Source organism: Hippocampus zosterae, chromosome 2 (genome assembly GCF_025434085.1).
Source record: "Hippocampus zosterae strain Florida chromosome 2, ASM2543408v3, whole genome shotgun sequence".
Taxonomy (NCBI): domain Eukaryota; kingdom Metazoa; phylum Chordata; class Actinopteri; order Syngnathiformes; family Syngnathidae; genus Hippocampus; species Hippocampus zosterae.
The window spans coordinates 18,867,412-18,887,426 of NC_067452.1; the positions used below are offsets into that span (position 1 = coordinate 18,867,412).

The 20,015-nt window shown below is 41.8% G+C and overlaps 2 protein-coding genes across 13 annotated transcripts in view; one reads left to right on the forward strand and one right to left on the reverse strand.

The window, feature by feature from the left end:
- Positions 1-4,246: 4,246 nt before the first annotated feature.
- ren (renin) lies at positions 4,247-18,849 on the reverse strand. 3 transcript variants are annotated; one of them, XM_052057551.1, is made up of 9 exons: positions 18,703-18,849; positions 8,312-8,459; positions 8,022-8,145; positions 7,802-7,920; positions 6,900-7,096; positions 5,661-5,783; positions 5,437-5,578; positions 5,235-5,333; positions 4,247-5,157 (listed from the first exon to the last, which is right to left on the reverse strand). In XM_052057551.1, exons 2-9 carry the CDS (start codon positions 8,441-8,443, stop codon positions 4,996-4,998), a joined length of 1,098 nt encoding a protein of 365 aa, XP_051913511.1. In that variant the 5' UTR covers positions 8,444-8,459; positions 18,703-18,849; the 3' UTR covers positions 4,247-4,995. The 3 variants fall into 3 exon arrangements, 2 of the variants coding, with proteins under 2 accessions (XP_051913511.1, XP_051913510.1); XM_052057550.1 differs by lacking the exon at positions 18,703-18,849 and adding an exon at positions 10,531-10,835; XR_007961324.1 differs by lacking the exon at positions 18,703-18,849 and adding an exon at positions 10,531-10,837 and having other exon boundaries at positions 5,132-5,157; positions 5,235-5,377.
- The window catches only part of LOC127595759 (membrane-associated guanylate kinase, WW and PDZ domain-containing protein 1-like), a 97,003-nt gene continuing 95,763 nt past the window's right edge, over positions 18,776-20,015 (forward strand). For all 10 annotated transcript variants that reach the window (XM_052057505.1, XM_052057507.1, XM_052057506.1 and 7 more), the window contains exon 1: positions 18,776-19,073. In XM_052057505.1, coding sequence (XP_051913465.1) covers positions 18,776-19,073 — 298 coding nt within the window. The remainder of the gene's footprint in view (positions 19,074-20,015) is intronic.

Here is a 20,015-nt window from a genome sequence, read left to right on the forward strand (position 1 = left end):
GCCTTGCTTCTCCCTCCTTGCATTTGGGTCCTCAACCTTGCCATAGCTTGACACAAACTTCACAATGCTGGCTCGAGCACTCGTATTGCACCCGGACTGGTTCAGCGTTGGAACTGATTTGATAGGGCTGGGGCATAAAAAAGAAACATCTTCTCTCGACAGATATCTCTTGAGAAAAACCTGCCTTTAAAATATTTTTGAAGAGTTTTGATGGAGTGCCAGACACCATTCTGTTCCCCAAATAGTTTTGTTATCACATGTTCGGGCGCGATGAAATGTAAGTGAGAAAGAAAAATAGAACAGACTGAAGACTCAGTGGGCCTCTGCAAAAGCTGGAGGAGCCAGGCGGTGTTCGGTCCTGCCCAAGGATTCCTGAACTTTTTGTTTATTATCCACATCATATTGCGCTTTGGCAGGGTCGTATGTGACGATATTTGGGAGCAATTATTCGTCAGAGCTAATGGGGAGGGGGGGGGGCACACTATCTACCCATCTTGTTTGTTTTGACTCTCAGCTTAGTCCTTATCTTTTGTAAAATCAGGGGTTGCCACAGTGAGTAACTCGCATGACGTTTGCCACAGTTTCTACACCAGTTTTTCTTCCTGACACAATGGCTGGGAAACCGTGAATAGGGCACTGGGTCTTGACGATACACACTGCTGTTTAAATGTAGGACAAAAATGGCAAATGTGCATGTCTGTTTTTATTGAACCAATGTACGGAAGAGTATCTTAATATAGTTAGATTTTCAAATGCATATGTAAAAGATCCACTGCTCAACACACAGTGAGCCCCCAGACCCTGTGCAAAAGGTTCTCGTGTGAAATGTCCCATTCGAAGACGGCACACTACTGAACATCAAACCAGCATTACATGTAAGAACACATTTTGTGCATGTTTTCATAAAAATCAACTTTTCATACTGTATGACCAGAGCCCACTATGGCCGCTTGTCGATCAAGCAAACATACACATTTGTAACACCATTGTTGTTCATGTAATTTTGAGACTGGTGTTGTGGCGGCAATTACACCATCTTCTTCTTGAATGCACAGGCTCAGGGTTGGAGCTGCTAGTGAGTGATGCCTGCCATGCTGTGGTTAATTCTGGTATTACATCCTTTGGCGGCCGAGCAACAGGAAAAATTCCACATTGCAACATTGGACCAGATTCCACCGCTGCCGCTACTTTGTAAATCTTTCTATTACACAAACTATACTAATAACACATATACCGTGCTTCTCAGATTACATTAGGAGTGACACGAAAAAACAGATGCCGTTTAGCCTCACGTTATTTGCACCTTCCTCGCTGCCCATCTTCAAAACCCTCTTCGAAACTCACTTGTATTCTTTGGCATTTGACTCAGCATGACTTAGATTTGTTCTTGGTTTTACTGTTTGGTGCTTTCTACCGTCTTTATTACCGATTTGTCTTACTGTTTATTGTGCATGTTATATTGCTCCATGTACAGCACTTTGTATGCAGCGATGGCTGTTTGAAAGTGCTCTATAAATACTGTTGACTTGACTTGACTTGAAACTATATCCATTTCAAAATTCAGGCCATGGATTATATGTACAGAAATATGTCCAGAAATAACATAGGCCATGTCTTGGGAGCAATCACAATCAATTTATACAGTATGTTCTTTTTGGGCTAAGCCTGAATGTTTTTGGATATCTCCCCACTTTGAAAAGCCCAGTACGTTTCGCCCTGCTTCTTCCTTTTTTTTAAACCTACATTTTTATTACATTTAAGAAAACCTTTATTAATCTCGCAATGGGGAAATTCCCAATTCACAGCAGCAAAGTTATGAAAGGAAGAAGTAGAACAACAAAATATAGGAGCTGCTGGAAAGGCAGCCACTCACGTGTCACCATTTTGAAGTCAAAATAACAAAAATAACACAACACAACACATAGGACACAGACAGTCGTGCAATCTTCACCAATTATCTGCATACACTTTGCTGTCTGAAGCAGTTCTAGATGAAAGAGGAGAGGATCAAAGTGTCCTTTCACCAGTGGATCAGAGACGTCATGCTGAAAATGTGCACACATCTGATCCAAGCTAAGTTTTGAAAGCAAACACGAAGCCGTAGCTTCACGTTTTTTATAATTTTTATAAAACATGAAATTTACATGTTGAGAAAGTTTTACATTTTTGCGACTGGAGAATTTGGTTAGGCGTGGCACGGTGAATGCTTGGTTCGCACGTCCGTTAGGTTATCATATTTCTGCTCTGCTACTGGCGTGTTGGGAGTGACCATTCAACAGTGCACCTGTGTCGAGTCAAGCGATCAAGCTGCTGTGTATTTAAGGAGTTGACTTCTGCTGCTCTTTTGTCGGATTATTGACCTTGATTGCTGTTTATGACCAAGTGCCATTTTTTAAAAATACCTCGTGCTTAAGCGAATGAGAAAACGGATGGCTGGTTGAATTTGGCTTTGACTGCGAGAATCAGCCACACTACCCTATGCACGCCGGCCCATCTCACTGGATATCTGTCTCCGCCAATGGAGTCTCGGTGGCCCATTCGGGTGTATTGTGCCAACTTCACCATTTGCTCCACTGCATGCTATCCTGTCAGGCTCAAGTCAGCAATAATCAGCCTCTTACCACATTAAAATTGTTGTCCAGCGAATTAATTCAATTTGTACTGAATGTACCTGTGATTTGATTACGTTTTAGTGTTTACCATGTGCTCTCATTAACTACTTACAAAACACTGGTTCATGAATTCTATTACTCCCCAAATCATGACATTGGCATGGAGACCATCTCCTCATGCTGACTCAACCAAAAACGCATGAGGAAGGAAATTATTTTTCAATTAGTGCGTAAGAAGAGATAAGATCTGATACCCTTTTATTTGTCTCACAATGGAGAAATTCTCAATTTACAGCAGCAAAATGATGAAATGGAGAAAGTAGAAGACAAAAAGTATATAAACATAAGCATATTAAAAATGGGTGAACAGGGGTGAGTCCAGGTTTTCAAGACTGTCTATTCAATAGCCTGACAGCAGTTGGCAGGAACGAGCGGCGGTACCTCTCCTTCTTGCAGCACGGGTGTATCAGTCTCTGGCTGAAGGAGCTGCTCAGTGCTGTCAGGGTGGCCTGGTGGGGATGGTTACCACGCGTTTGGCAAATAACTGATGCTCGCATGCTGTATTGAGTTGGACAAAGTCAAGTGTGGCTCGAGGCCAGATGATCTTTCCATCTTGCAAACAACCCAACATAAACCTATTGAATAGCCTTGCGCTATTGTAAATAGGAGTTGTAAAAAAAAAAAAAGCTTGATTTGACAGTCAGGACATTTTGGTGATTCTGAATTGAGGGAACTGCTGTATGAATGTAAACATGCGTCTATAGATCACTAACAGAAGACAGAACCCATGGTAAACAACTGTAGGATATGATGTTTGACAAGAGCTTCTTGTGAATGGCAGCACTTTTGTTTAACTACGAGGCAGTTCTGCTTGCTAAGTAAGCAAAAGGTGTAATGAAGATGTATACAGAGGAGATTTTTTTGGCAGAGGCTGTTTGGGTCAGATGATCCTCATTTTATGTCCACCATATGTCCAGCTATCGCAAACTGTACAAAACTTGGGACAGTGATTGATGAATACATACTCTCTGCATTTTAAAAAAAAAATATGACTTCTGGCAATCTGCTATTCTGGCAATCCGGAATCAAAGATCAGTTCCCACATATGTAGACCAAGAGAGATCCAATGACAAAAATTGATTGAAGTACAAAGTATAAACAATGACGAGGGTAACAATGAAACAGGAGAAAATGCAATCAACCAAACGGCAAGGGGGAGAAAAAACAAGAACATGAATCACTTGTCTCAAAAGGACAAGAGAAAGCCTATACCAGAACGACAAAACCGAAATTAGCACAAAACAAATACGTTCTATGATCAAGGAATAACTAAAAATGAGACAAAACAGACTACGGAATGAGAGCATGGACCGTTGAGAGAATTCAAGTACTTGGTACAACAGATGTGAGCAAGGCAACAATAATCTGACAAACAAGTCGTGATCTTGGCAGTCTTTAAAGGTGGCTGATGAGCTTGACGAACAGGTGCAGAGCAAAGGACACACACTCCCTACGTTCCCGCCGACTACCAAAACAAAACAGACGAAAACATGATTTTAAAAAAAGTGCATACTTTCAAGTGAACATCAAACTGCTTAATCACAGAATGAAATCAACAAAAGGTACCCATCCAGTAGACGTTCAAAATTTTTATTTCAGGTTGACATCAACAGGCGAGACACACGGGCACATTTTACAATGTCTTCTACATGTTTCATAAATAGAGAATACAAGGTGTTTCCTAGTGCAACAAAACTTAGCAGAACAGGATGGAAGAAATGCAAATAAGCAAAGCATGACAGTGGTTAATTCCTTAAAGGGGAAGTCAACCCAAAAATGTTCCCTGGAATAATAAGTTCCACGCAGCCCTATTTGTCTAAACACAGCATTCCGATGAATATTGCATTCACGGTAAATGGGTTAATCACTAAAATCCACCCGTTTTTGAGCATCACAGGGCGCAGGCATTTTGCCACTTGCTGTCGACTGAAAATGACATTTGAGTTGCTCAGGGCTCAAGGAACGTATAATCATGGCTCATGATTTAGAAAACAGGTGGCCCATGATGGGTCGTTAGCTGAGCCTTGAGCAACTATGATGTCGTTTTCTGTTGACAAAAAGTGGCAAAATGGCCACCCGCTGAAATGGCAAAAAAAATAAAATAAAATAAACTCCAGTGTATTTTGTTGCCAAGCTCATATTCCACAAATGCAATATTAATTAGAACTCCACAATTACAGTAGTAATAGAACATATTGCTGAAAAGCAAATTTTTAGTTTGACGTCCCCTTTAACAGGTTGCATAAAGTACTACATATAAACGACCAAAGTGATATGTAGGACGGTAGTAGGAAGTTGCAAATCGTGTTCCTTTTGAATGTTGTCAGACTGCTACAGCAAAGCCTATCCGATTACTGCGCCGATCAAATTCTGTGTAGTAGCGGGCGATGAAGTTGGCTCCCAGGATCCAGATGGGACCCGTAGGGGGTGGCACATCCAAGCCCCTGAAGGTAACAATGCAGACATCGCCCTCGGTCTGGGATTGCTGGAGACACAGTAAATGGTCCATGACTGACGGTTTACAATCAGTTGAATTGACTCAGCATTTGTAACCCAACTTACCCACAGAATATAATCTTCATATGTGAGGGAATACTCGAGGCCACCAAGATGAAAAGCGACACTTGGCAATGTCTTCACAGTGTCACAGTTGACTTTGTACTGATTGAAAACATCAGTTATGGTGCAATGATGGGCAGGGTATTCTAGAGGGCAAATATTTTCAGCATGAAACCACTCTGGACGTGTCTAAAAAAAAACTTACACCACTCTCGTCCAGCTGCGCTCCAATGCTTTTCATCAGCGCAGAAACGGAGGAGGCCGGGCCGGTGATGTAGGAGGAGCCTGTGTCGATCACAGCTGTGCAGCCTTCTGCACAAAATATCCTTTCGGTTCCCAAAGAAACACTGAAAGAGTGAATGAACCAGTGGACAGTCAAACGGATGTTATGTGTGAACTATACGAGGTACGAAGGTTATGAAAACTTACCCTTTCATCATAACCTCCCACTTGCCCATCTCTTTGGTCTCCATATAATTAAATGTTCCAGTGTAGTAGTTTGGGTCTGTGCCGCCAAGAACCAGCTCTCCACCGGGGGAATGTTGGGGGTCCCTGAAATGAATACACTCTCTTCCAGGATTTTTTCAAATAGCACCGGGCAACAAATTTGCACGACACTTTTTTAACACATTCAGGGACAGCGGTAACTACAGTGGACAGCTTATCGTGTTATCAGTTTACAGAGTGCATGAAACTTTTGTAGTTGATATTTTGGTGGTCTGGGGGGTGATTACAAATGTACATTTGTTTTTACTCTAGCATATCAGGTTTTTTCATCATCACCATAAAAATATAAAATGTATCAAATCTAGCGTATTTAGTGTTCTTTTTAGGAATTAAGGGTTATGTTGAGTAACAGGTGGAATTATTTTTTTGTCTGAAAGGTCATAGCAATAAATTACAATTCATGGTAAACTCCATTTTGCACAAGCTTTTACAGGTCAAACTTCAAAACAAAAAAATGGAAAGATCTCAAAAAGCTGATGTGCTTGACAGTAAGTATCATGAAACATTTTTTGATTCGGTATCAAAAATACATTTCATACATACAAAAAGCTTCTGATTGAAATGTGATATTGACCAGTGTAATTAAGTGTGTTAAATATCAATCCCCCCATTGTAAGAATCTCACCCCCTTTCCAGAGACACAATCTTTTGATCTTTCATTCTGATGAGGACAGCATTTGATGTCTTTTGTTACCAGGACTGAATCAAATGCTTCAAGTGTGACAAAAATCGAAGACCACAATTTTTGTTAGTCTTTTATACAAACCCGGCTTCTTGATTTTCAACAGCGAGCCTTTTATTGCAAGTGTCATCAAGTTTTTGCTTATTGTTCATTACCGCTAGTTTCTTGTTACCGCAGCCTCTTTGCTTCATTTAAACATGATGATGCATGCTGGTAATATTTTAAGTTCATTGCTACCCCATAATGTACATTCTCTTTTTTACAAAGCTACTTTTATTTCTTTACTTTGCTTTCAAAAGACTTTAACTCTTGTTTGTTGAATGCTTTAATTGTGTAAAGCACATTAAGTTAACTTTGTGTATGCAATGCGATAGCCGTCGTGCCTTGCCTTGTCTAATTCATGAAGAATGTACCTTTGTTTGTTTTTTTCCCCCCGAAATACAAAGGAAATGAGCGGGGGTCCTATAACCACAGCATACCTGCTGTAGTAAACAGAGAACACTTCCTCCTTGAGGACATGCTGCGACATGATGCGGTCAAACACTGGAGTGATACCGTCGATGGCGGCATTTGGGTAGCCCATCCCCAGGACGCCGTCAAACTTTGCAAAGATGAAGGGCATGGCAGAAAGGGAGGTTGCCTCTGCAAAAACCTGAACCACTGGGATTCCACCCACCTTGAAGGAATAGAATGAGGTGAAAGTCATTGCTCCGGGTACGCTGGTTTCTTCCCACATTCCAAATACTAGCATGGCAGACTGATTGAACACTGTAAATTATCCCTAAGTGTGATTGTGAACATGAATTGTTGTTCTGTTCACATTCTGAAGATGAATGTGTGCCCTGTGATTGGCTGGCAACCGGTTCAGGGTGTCCCCCCCACCTACTGCTCGAAGGCAGCTTGGATAGGCTCCACCACACCTGTGACCCTTATGAGGATAAATGGATTAGAAAATGAATGGATGGATTGATAGATTTAAAAAAAAAGGTTTTGTCCCCCACCCCTCCCCATTTTTGTTATTTGCAGGCCGGTCTGGTCCTTCACCCTTGTGAATATCAGAGGTGCGCTCTCTATCAAATTACAGGCAGAAGTTTATCATGTACTATTCCCAAGTCAGGATGACAGTTTTAACAAATTTGACAAAAGTGATTTTTTTGGGGGGGCAACGGGGGGGTTTGTTTAAGAGCAAATGCCAAATAAAAAACGTCTCCTAATGTTGAATGCTAATTACTGGCAATTTACAGGCACTTGCTGAGATATATACATTCTTTCAAGAAGTCTTCATGAAGTTGTTTTTTCCCCAAACCTCATAAATATGTATGCTTTTTTTTTCCCTTCATAGCATGTTGACACACAAGCGCGTGTTATGGATTGTACTCACCACGACCACATCCTCACTGAGGAATCCCCTGACGTTCCCTGAGGCGTATTGGATGGAAAATCCTGTTCCATTTTCCATGTAGGTACGAGACATGGAGGCGTCATACCTGTTGTGAGTAACTACAAGTTCACAGTTCATTTGAGTCAAATGAAGTTGCGGGAAGCCTGCGCACGCACATGCAAAACAAACAGTTCTCCTGCTGCACGTGTGTGATCCTTACAGCAGGCTGTAGAGAAAGGGGAGCAGCTTTGCGAGGGAACCCACAGGTTGGCTGAGCCCGTGTCAAATACGACGTTGAACATCTGAGCTGGAGAGCCGATGCTGATTTCTCCATAGTACTGTGTCTGTTGGAGCGAAAGCAAATGTGATATTCATGCTGCAAATTCCCACGTGCTGACAACGGGAATAGTTCAAAATTGCCGGGTTACTTGCTTAATCTTGACAGTTTAATGTTCGACAAAGAACTTGTGATCTGAATTCCTTAACACTGTGTGGACCAATTTGTCTCACATCCAAATAGTTGGTCAGGGGAGTGGGAGCAGTTCCGTTGCTGAAGTCTTCCACGCTCATCTGCGCTAGCTCAGTCAACACCTGATCCACTGAGACGCCCATATCCTGCAGTGTTTCCCTGATAGACGGCATCTTCTTCAAGCTTATTCTGCAAGCAGAGTAGACAAGCAAGAAAACCACTCCCCGTGAGCCAGAAGAAAAACAGACAGTAATGCTTGCTGAAAGAATGCAAAAAGAATATTGTTGAGGTCATGTACATGCTATACTGTATTTGACACGCCATATTAATGGAAATCATTACAACTTCTAGCCACGAATAAAACGTAGACTTCTGAAACCGTTTGCTTCCTAGCCAGAAACAAAAAGAAAAGCCAAAACTGAAAGCAAAAGTTGCAAAGAAACCCGAGTCTTTTGAGCTCTCTGGTGTGGTCAGTCCTCACAGTTTTCCTTGTCATGATTTCTCCCAGATGCTGGATAAGATTGCAAACTGTGGCCCTTTTAAAATATGTTTGTTGTTGTTTTAAACAGAATTCTGTTCGCTATAAATGGCGATGGAATGGAAGGGGAAGTCTAATAAATGGCACAGCCAATATTGTTCCTTTGGATGTAGTGTCAGACAACTTTTGTCGGTGCTGAATGCTGAATGGCAGGCTATCAGTGTTTCACATCTGACTTTTTTTCTCTCTCTAGGTTGCTGCCCATCTTTAAAACCAGCATTAAAACTCACTTGTAGACTCAGATTTGTTCTTGGTTTTGCTGTTTGGTGCTCTCTACCGTCTTTGTTACCGATTTGTTGCTTTACTGTTGTATGTTATTTGCTCCATGTACAGCACTTTGGATGCAGCAATGGCTGTTTGAAGTGCTCTACAAAGACAGTTGAGTTGAGTTGAGTTGAGCTCTATGATATATTGCTGTCACTCAGTATTTTACAAATCACATCTGTGCAGACATCCTAAACATATATAAATAAATAAATAAATAAATAAATAAATAAATAAATAAATACATAAAGGCTCAATATAGTACCCAAATGTGATTTGGTGACTTCTATGCATAGCCTTTGAGGGGACCCCGTTCTGAGTGGTACTACATAGCACCAAATGAGTACCAAATGGTTCTTGGATATAAATCCCAATATGTGAACTAAGGGATTCCATCGTGCTATACAGTAGAATCATACATGCTATACAGAGTGTGCAAATGTGCTATATAGAACCAAGAGTGCCGAATAGACTCCTGAAGCCACTTTGTCTTTTGGGGCGAATGACACATTGTATAAAAGCACACACAGGGATGGCAATATCCCACCTATGCTGTTGTAATTTTGTGGAACCTTGCAGAATATATGCTGGACTGATCATCAATCAATTACAGGGCACTGTTAAAACCACTTCATCTATTCAGTCGTTGGAATTCCACCAGCTCAGGGACAGGCAATGTCTGGACCACAGACCGCATGTGAACATGCTCTGAATAGCCCCTTAATTAAAAATAAAAATATTTTGACACTTTGTTTTTACAACCGCCCCAAAATTCTCCCCAAACTGCTGATAAAATTCAAAATATGAAACCATATTGTGGGGGGAAGAAAGAAATTGGCAAATATGCAAATATACATATATACAAATCTGTGGGTGCTAAACTGTGACTATGCAGGGTTCGACTGGAGTTTTAAGTTACCATTAGTAGGCAGACATGTCATAGTTGCACTTCCACTGGGTCATCCCCTGCGTTATATTACAATGTGAGTAGGCCGAATTTTTTTGTTGTTGCTGATTTGGTATGATATGCAGGACAAGCATAGTACCTAAATTATATCACAATTTTGAGTGAATTGATTTTTGTGGGGGCTTAGGGGGGGGGGCAAAATGAGTTCTCGCACTTGTTGTTGAATGTCCTTGAATTTTAATTTTCAAACTAGAGACACCCTTTGCACTGGGAAAAAAATGCAGAATGCGGTTATTTCGGTGTTTACTTGAAACCCTTCATTGTTGGGCTTTATCCATGCATTGTAAAATGTATGGGGAAAATGAAATATACAGTATTGAGGACACCTATTTTACACATTCGCACATATTTTGACCATACAGTATTTGAAATAGCATTTTTGTCATGCATCTGGTGAGCAAATGTGTGGTTCTATGTGGTCCCCCGAATAGCAATGATGAAAAATTCTGCCAGCTGACCACCCTTGCAGGTGTAAAACAGGAGCCTCTTACCTTCTCAAAGTATGGCCTGCACTCATTGTCATTGACACGGCAACCAAGAATGCCCAATAGGCCGTCAACACTGCCATGGTGGCTTCTCGCAGACAGGAAGAAAAAATGTCTCAGGCCACTGATGGAAGATGTCTTAATATGACTGGATCCCTTTTTTCTATGAATGATGAGTCCCACAATATGGAAACTGAGGCTCTGGCTGAGCGGTGTGGGCATCCCAACAGTTTTATACCATCACTGCTGTCCTCTTCACCGACAGGCGGCAGTGATTCTGCATGGGAGCCTTCCTTAGAGGTGACCTCTTAAAAAAAAGAGCTGCGCTTCCACTGACCCCCCCCCCCCCCACTCCCTCCACTCCTGGCACTTCCCCATCGGTGACCCATCCCCTCCTGTGATAAACAGGTCCCCATGAGATGTCTGCACTTTGACCTTATGGATCTCATTTATGACAGAAAGCAAGGGGTTCATCTTTGGCTGATTTTTGCAGCTGCGCAAGATTTCTACCATTTGAATGGCCATCAAGCTTTTAATGGATTCACTTCATTTCCAAGTTACCGTACTCCCCATTTAATGCAATTTCTTTTTGAAGTGTACATTTTCCCTCGAACGGAAGACGATAAACAATGAACATCTGTGTATTCACTACAAGGTCCTGATCGAAATGTTTGCCAAGTGAACTTGGTGCATGGTGAGTGTGTTGTGATGATTTTGGCCATGTCGGACTTGTTGAGAGTGTGCGTCTTGCTGCGAGATACAGACCCAACATGGCTAACGCCTCTTCATTGCAGGCTCACTCTCAGCGGTTTTTACCCCTGGGAGGATTCCCACAGTATCTGGCCTGTCAGCCTGTGATCATGTGCTGGTACTGTACTGACCACCCAGTCAAGTCAGCAGATACGGGAGGGTTTGCAACGGTCACGGTAGAGGTCAGAGGTTAGCCTCCAAGAACATAAGGTCACTGTGGGCAAACGTTCCAGGAGAAGATAACGTGGCTACATGACGCACAAGAACGGGGCAGTAAGATTGACAAGTAATTTTTTTTCTTTCTTTTTTTTTTTCCACAAAATCTAGGATTTTGTTTTATGGGCGGCAACAATTATAAATATGCGAATACAACTTCTATTTCAACTGTGTGTGTGTGTGTGTGTGTGTGTGTGTGTGTGTGTGTGTGTGCGCGCGCGCGCGGGTGTGTGTGTGTTTTAATCAGGGCTGGAACTTTCTTTCTAAATAATAATTAATCATAGAAAATTAAACATGTTGAAAAAAAGAGTCTATTTGTGCACTCAGGTGAATATGAAACTTTTCTCTGTTCTAATTCCTGGCACATCGTTTTTGCCTAGGCACAAACGTTATTATTTAGCAAAATGCACTCACAGCACGCTTACTCTCACAATACAACAGAAGATACAGTATATGTTTTAGTCAACTGTTGGTTTATTTGGGGCGGCCCGGTAGTCCAGTGGTTAGCACGTCAGTTTCACAGTGCAGAGGTACCGGGTTCAATTCCAGCTCCGGCCTCCCTGTGTGGAGTTTGCATGTTCACCCCGGGCCTGCGTGGGTTTTCTCCGGGTGCTCCGGTTTCCTCCCACATTCTAAAAACATGCTTGGCAGGCTGATTGAACACTCTAAATTGTCCCTAGGTGTGAGCGTGGATGGTTGTTCGTCTCTGTGTGCCCTGCGATTGGCTGGCAACCAATTCAGGGTGTCCCCCGCCTACTGCCCGAAGACAGCTGGGATAGGCTCCAGCACCCCCAGCGACCCGAGTTTGGGGGCGGCCCGGTAGTCCAGTGGTTAGCACGTCAGCTTCACAGTGCAGAGGTACCGGGTTCGATTCCAGCTCCGGCCTCCCTGTGTGGAGTTTGCATGTTCTCCCGGGGTTTTCTCCGGGTGTTCCGGTTTCCTCCCACATTCCAAAAACATGCATTGCAGGCTTATTGGACGCTCTAAATTGTCCCGAGGTGTGAGTGTGAGCGCGGATGGTTGTTCGTCTCTGTGTGCCCTGCGATTGGCTGGCAAATGCACCCCCGCCTACTGCCCGAAGACGACTGAGATGGGCTCTAGCACGCCCCGCGACCCTAGTGAGGATTAAGCGGTTCAGAAATTGGATGGATGGTTTATTTGGTTTTGGCCAAGTCGTACCGGTACATATTTGACGGTTTACAGTTTTCTGGAATGTGGCAAGATTTAAAACAGCATAAATGTGTTTAAAGACATTGCAAGTGCTTTATAAGCTTGAACTTGTCCATTTTTAATATACTGCATATATGCTGGAGTCCATTCAAAAATCTGCTTCTCATTCTCTCCATATCATTGCACTTGGTGGAAAATTGTGTTCTTATGTTTGTGAAAGAATACTCGAATGGAAAATGATTGTTTGTTTTTCAATAGGATTGGTTGTCTAAGTTCCGGTAAATGCGTTGGCCAACTTGTCAGTCAAAATACATTTGAAGTGAAAAACGTTGCATTTGATTTAAAATGGGCTATACACATCAAAAAGTGTCTACAATTCTACTACTTTAAAAACCTAAGAAAAATCAAATGACACAACTACTTTTTATTTCAATGCAAACTAGTGAACATACAGTTTCACACAATCGTAAGTTGATGATTTTTTTTCCTATTATTATTTTGTGTGTGTCAGTCAACTCACACCAGCAGAATCAACAAGAGTCATCAACTGAGTGCATGGCAAATATTCTTTTTGGTGGACTGCAGGTTCTCACTCCACCAGCTTTTAGCGCATGTGCTTAGGACCTGCTACAAGCTAGTCTGTGAAGAAAAAGAGCGCTGTGCACTTCCTTGAACTCAATTATGCGGTTGAGAACTAAAGCTGTCAAGGGGTTTATTCAAAATTGTTTTATCTAGCATTTTATCTAGCGGCTTCTTCAGCGTGAATGTGAGCTCTCCAGTTATATCCTGCAATTGCGCACAAGCTCACATTTGACATCTGACTTTTGACCCAGAAGCTAAATAGATACCAGCTTGAAATTTCCCACATTGCCGAGGGAGACCTTAACGTCATTCCTGTCTGGCCTTACACCCCTTGTGCGGCAATTTGATTGGTGGCCATGCATGGGAAAAAAGTGCAACTCCGGGAAGATAAAGTGTTTGTCTCGTGTATTTTTTGAAGAGCAACATACTGTGTGTTATCTTGGAGCCGTTTGCTTCAAGTGGAAACTCAAGAGGCCAGAGGTTTTCAAGTCTTTCACGGAGGACACTGGTCTTTTTTTTACCTCAGAGAAAACAGATTTGCGTTTCAGATTGGAGGGAAAGGGTGTTGAAATACATGGCACAATGCAAAGCTCAAACAGGTAGCTGCCATAGTCAAAAACAGAAAATACGGTATATTTTCTTATCGCTAGACATAATGATAAGAGTGAAGGGAAGCAGAGCTGTTTTCAGGAAAATGGGACTGAAAGGAATTATCTTTCCCAAACAAACAAACAAACAAACAAACAAACTAACTAACTAACTAACTAACCAACTAACTAACTAACTAACTAACTAACTAACTAACAACCAAATGTGATTCCTCCCCCGTCAAAATGTTCCATCCCAGCTAGCAAGACCAAGAAACTATGAAATCTCTTGGTGTGGCAGTTATCTCGTGGTTGTCCTCAGACTTCACATTCTTCCATATTTTAGACCAGAAATAGATGTCTGAAATGATTTTGAAGCCTAATGCATCGCGTTTGGCCAACAGGGTGCGGCATTGAATTTAAAAAGTCAGCGCCATCCAGCAAATGGACGTGTGCGTGTGTGTGTGTCTCATGTTTACGATTAAGCTCATTGAAAGAACTTTGAAATGCGTTTATTTTTTCTGCTTTTGTTTTCGCTGTGCTTTTTAAACTGAGAGCTATTTGAGGACTGACGAGTACGAGGAGGGACCAAATTTGACACACACAGACTTCTGAATGAACTTTGCTCAAATTACCTTCTGGGTCGTTCCGGAATTGGAGGGCATTTTAGCTTCAAAATTCTTGAAAAATAACCCTTCACTTTTCTGATTTTCTACTACATATTCATCAATGATGCTGTACTTAATCAACTCGCTAAGGCTTGAATAGCTCCGTTTAGATGCTAAACGATATTTATTTATGTGAAGACACTGATCAGGCTAATCTTTTATCAAATAAATTAGGAAACAGATAAATATCGATGTGCAATAATTTTATTTCTAGTCTAATCTCTGCCACGGTATCCATTTTCGAATACTCACTGATACCACAATCCTAGGAAATCATCACAATGTTCCATCACTGCTAACTTATTTTTAGAACAGTCCCCCAGGCTACACATGTGGTCTTCGGGGGCTACCTGGTCCCCTTGCATCTATCCATCCATCCATCTATCCATCCAACGTAACAATTAACATAATCTAGTCTGCTGCATTCTGCAATGTAACCACACGAGAGCGCAACAGGATAAGAGATTAATTGTAATGTTTGCTTTGACGTCACTGCCACACTCCTTTGAGGAGCTGTTGTTAACTCTGAGAAACAATAACCAAATTGTTCAACTTGTACCTGAGTAGCTGTCATAAATACTGTGTTTACAGTCATCAGCCACAACATTATGCCCACTGGGACAGTCCCAGGGCCAATACAAAGACTATGAAAAATGTTGCCATTGCAATGTTTCTTTTTGATTGACGTATTCGTTGTTTCATGATGTCGGTTGTTGTGCTTGTCGTTTTCAGTGTGGTATCATAATGACAGAGTTTTTAAAAACAGTCGGAACAAATCTTATTATGATGCAGTAAAGTATTGAATCACCACAATCATGAATCAATCAATACCTTTTGGACAGAGTCCAAAACTCCCCCAAATAAAACCTGGTCTAGAGTTACACTGTCACTGTCGTCTAATACATTTGTTTTGTGACTTACAATAACCTAAGGCTATGTGAGGAATTGGAAAGGAAGAATGTGCATTTGAATATAAACACTCAGATAACTTGGCTAATTAAAAAGGATTATATACGGAATAGAAAACACTTCACGACAGTAGGCTCTCGTTTGATTGTTTAAATACGCATTCTTTCTTTTTATTCTCTGGTCACCATGACGAATTGATACGACATTTAACTTGCAGGTTAATATTTGACTCTTCCCGATTGATTGTTGACTCTTGGTTTGGTCGCCAGATTATTGCCTTTTACAAAACAAACAGTCTTGGTTACACAGTGCCAAAGGCAGATTCTTACTTTGGGTAATGTGACCTCAACATTGTAAACATACTCCTATTTTTAAATATTCTTTCCTGTCTGTCTTTTTAGACAGCTCTCTTCAATGGATGTGTCATAATCCCCAGTATTATAACTGGCCCATACACCGTATATGATGTAAGCGCTCCCATGCCAAAAAGTGAAACTGCATCTGCTGGTTGTCATCGGCTTGATCAAATGGCCCATTGAACCTAATGAATGTTGTCATCTTTTCTATCGATTTGGGTTTGTAAGCACAAATAAGACCAAAACCGTGGCATGGAAACAACTAATTGGACTGAATTGACTTAAATGGATGCGGCCCGGTAGTCCAGTGGTTAGCACGTTGGCTTCACAGTGCAGAGGTATCGGGTTCGTTTCCAGCTCCGGCCTCCCTGTGTGGAGTCTGCATGTTCTCCCCGGGCCTGCGTGGGTTTTCTCCGGGTGCTCCGGTTTCCTCCCACATTCCAAAAACATGCGTCGCAGGCTGATTGAACACTCTAAATTGTCCCTAGGTGTGAGTGTGAGTGCGAATGGTTGTTCGTTTCTGTGTGCCCTGCGATTGGCTGGCAACCGATTCAGGGTGTTCCCCGCCTACTGCCCGAAGACAGCTGGGATAGGCTCCAGCACCCCCCGCGACCCTAGTGAGGATCAAGCGGCTTGGAAGATGAAAGAATGAATGAATGACTTAAATGGCAACCACTAACAACTTTTTATTTCATAAGATCGAAGAAATGAATATTACATTATTTTTGTCCTTACATTTATTGGTTTCGGATTTGGCAAAGATTTATGATTCTCACATCCCAGCTTCACTTTATCCTAATTATTTTATTTTTTTCACGCTAAGGCTTTCGAATTTCTCTATATTTACTTTGTGGTTACTGCTACTTGAATCTTCAAGCATGGCATATACTGCATATCAAACTCAGAATAAGGACAAGTAATCAAGCACTTGTGCATGTAAATTGTTGTTTTTCAGTTGACAGTTGGATCAATGGGCAGGATGAACAACACAGTGAGGAAAACATAGCTAGGCGGTGACCCCACTGAGAATGTTCAGGGACACGACTGGTGAAGAGGAGCCAACATGAAATAAAATAGAGCACATTATCACATATGTTGCGGTAACGATAGCCATGGAAGAGTATGGCGATCATTCGCATGACATACAATAAAGGTACAAGAGGTGCAGCTCATGAGCCATGAGCCATGAACTCTCTCAGCACTTAACATTAAGATGAAATGGAATGGAACGCTGCCTTTCATCCTGCGCATACCTATTCAGGCCACTGCCCTCATAACAGTGTTAGAGGCCCCGCTTCTCGACTTCAACTGAAACACCCAGGAACTTCCTGCAGGGGCATTGTGTTTCTCACCTGACACCACTGCTAGCGTGCTTCTGCAAATGTACCTTGGGATCACCATCAGTCACACAAGACAATATTTTTTTTTTCAGACTTATTACTAAGCACAGCTGCAGTAATTTATCACACACACACACACACAAACACACACACACACATACACACCGTGTATTGAGTTACTCAAATGTGATATTAATGTGTATAATATGCATTGATAATGTGCAGAAATGTTTACTCAGCTACATCGACATCTTACATTAACAATGTAAGATATCCATTTACATTGTAGTCTGAGTATCTGACTGTAGATTCTACACTATACCAGTGGTTCTCAAGCGTTTTTTTTAAATAAAAAGTACCACCTAGAAAAATCCCTAGCCTGCCAAGTACCAAAATCATGACAACATTAAAATACAGTAATATCGTAAGTTTAAGTGTGTGAGAACTTTGATAATAAAAAATATATATATATATATTTGAAATTATTGTTAGCCACTGTTACATTATGCAGGTTGAACATTAATGCTGTGCTATATAAAAAAAAAACTTAGATAATAATTCAGTTCATTTGAGGGATTAAAATCAGTTTGAAATTTAAGCAGGGGTGTCAAACTCATTTTTTCGTGGGACAGTTTCCCTTGGAGGGCCATTATCACTGAAACCATAAGTCAAGAATAACCGTTTCTTCAACTATTGTTTCAATTACTGTAAATAGGTTTTTGGTAACAACAAAATGCTTGCAATAGTTCTCATATTCATTACATTTCATATGAGACTTTTACATTTTGGTCAAGATTTTAGTAAGCATCGTCGAAGTTGACATGTTTGATTTGCTTTCGCGGCCCACATAAAATATATGGCGGGCCAGATCTGGTCCCCGGGCCTTGGGTTTGACACATCTGATTTCAAGGCTCATACGTTGTTCGTGGTTTCTATTCTGAGTGCTTGATAACTTTTCTGTCTGTAGACAACACTTCGCCTCATGTGACACCCATCAAAAAACTCCACTCTCAATCAGCCTACATACTATCCTACACCTCTATTATTTATGAATAAAAAGTACCGGTAAAAGCTCTTAGGGGCGTTCATTGTCATTCGTGTAATCCGTTTGGAAGTTGGTGGGAGGAGCATTGACAGCCATGGTAGGCGGAAACATGCGCCGCTCTGTCCACTCATCCTGCACGTTTAGCGCACGAGCAGATGAGATGAATTTGTGCTACCTGCTTAAAGGCGCCGCTGACCAATTTTTATCGGCTGTCTGGCTGAGAGACACTCTTTTTATGTAAGTTTTCAAAAAAGCCAATTAACGAATAGGCAGTGGATGGAGAAAGAGTCAAAGTGGAGGATGCAAGAAGAGCAAAGACAATCGGGGAGCGGATTAGATGCCACTGCGGTGAATCAGAGCGTGTTTAATGTTCAAGGAGCGGAAACAACAACAACAACAACAACAACGACAACAGAGGAACCAACAAATAGACTTAAATCGTCGGGAAGGCATCATGCAGTGCGAGCAGCGTGTCTTGCCTCGGGACGCGCGTGAAAATGGTCCAACTTGGACTGACTCACCAACATTCTGAACTTTTTTAAGGGACGGATTTACCTCTGGGCTATGCATCAACACGCTTGTAGCTCTCTCGGCGGCACCACGGGATTTAATTTGGATCCGAGTCACCATGTCAAAAGTCATCCAAAAGAAAAACCACTGGATCACCAAAGTCAGCGAGTGCGTAATTGTGCGGGACGCGTGCGGCGAGCTGAACGTGGAGCTGCGAGGTGGGGCTGAACATGGACAGTTTGCCTACATTGGACATGTCCGAGAGGATGCGGTCCTTTACCAGGGCGGGAAACTCAACGAGGGGGAACTCATACTGGAGGTTGAGGGGCTGCCTGTGTCAGGATTACCCCTGTATGACATTTTAACCGTCATCACCTGCACAAAAGGTCCCATCATTTTGAAGACGGTGCGTCAAGGTAAGACAGCGGCACCAGTTCAAGCGAGTTTCACTTGTGTATGAATAAAGTATCTATCTATCTATCTATCTATCTATCTATCTATCTATCTATCTATCTATCTATCTATCTATCTATCTATCTATCTATCTATCTATCTATCTATCTATCTATCTATCTATCTATCTATCTATCTATCTATCTATCTGATTAAAAGGTTTCAGTTCACCAAACCAATTTTAATATCACATGGAGACAACCCAAGGAAATACAAAATGCAGCTCATAAATGGCAATTTAATTTATTAAGGCACAAAAAAAATCGCAACCGACCTGTCCCTATGCGAAAAGTAATTGCCCCATGAGCCAAATGTGTTCTTCCACCCTTAGCAGCAATAACTAAAATCAAGCGTTTGCGATAATTGTTGATGAGTCGTTCATATCGAATGGGAGGAGTTTAGGACCACTCTTCTTCGCAGAATTGCTTCTATTCCTCCATTTTGGAGGGTTTTCGAGCATGAACTGCACATTTAAGGTCACACCACAGGATCTCAATTGGATTCAAGTCCAGACTTTGCCACTCAAAAACCTTCAGTTTTTGGGGGGATGGGGGCGTTCAAAGGTGGACTTGCTGGTGTGTTTCTGATTGTTGTTCGACTGAATAATTTCAGGGGGCTTGCATTTGAGGGTACAAATTGATGGGTGAATGTTGTGCTTCAGGATTTTACTGTTAGTCAGCAGAATTCATCATCCCATCAATCACAGCAAGTAGTCTTGGTCCCGAGGTGGAAAAGCAGCTCGAGACCATCACGCTGCCACGACCACGCTTCACCGTAGGCATCATGTTCTTGATAATTAAATGCTGTGCCATTTCTACACCAAATTTAAGGGCCTGCAGATCTTCCAAAAAGTTCAAATTTTGACTCATCAGTCCACAGAATGGTTTTCCTAAAGTCCTGAGGAT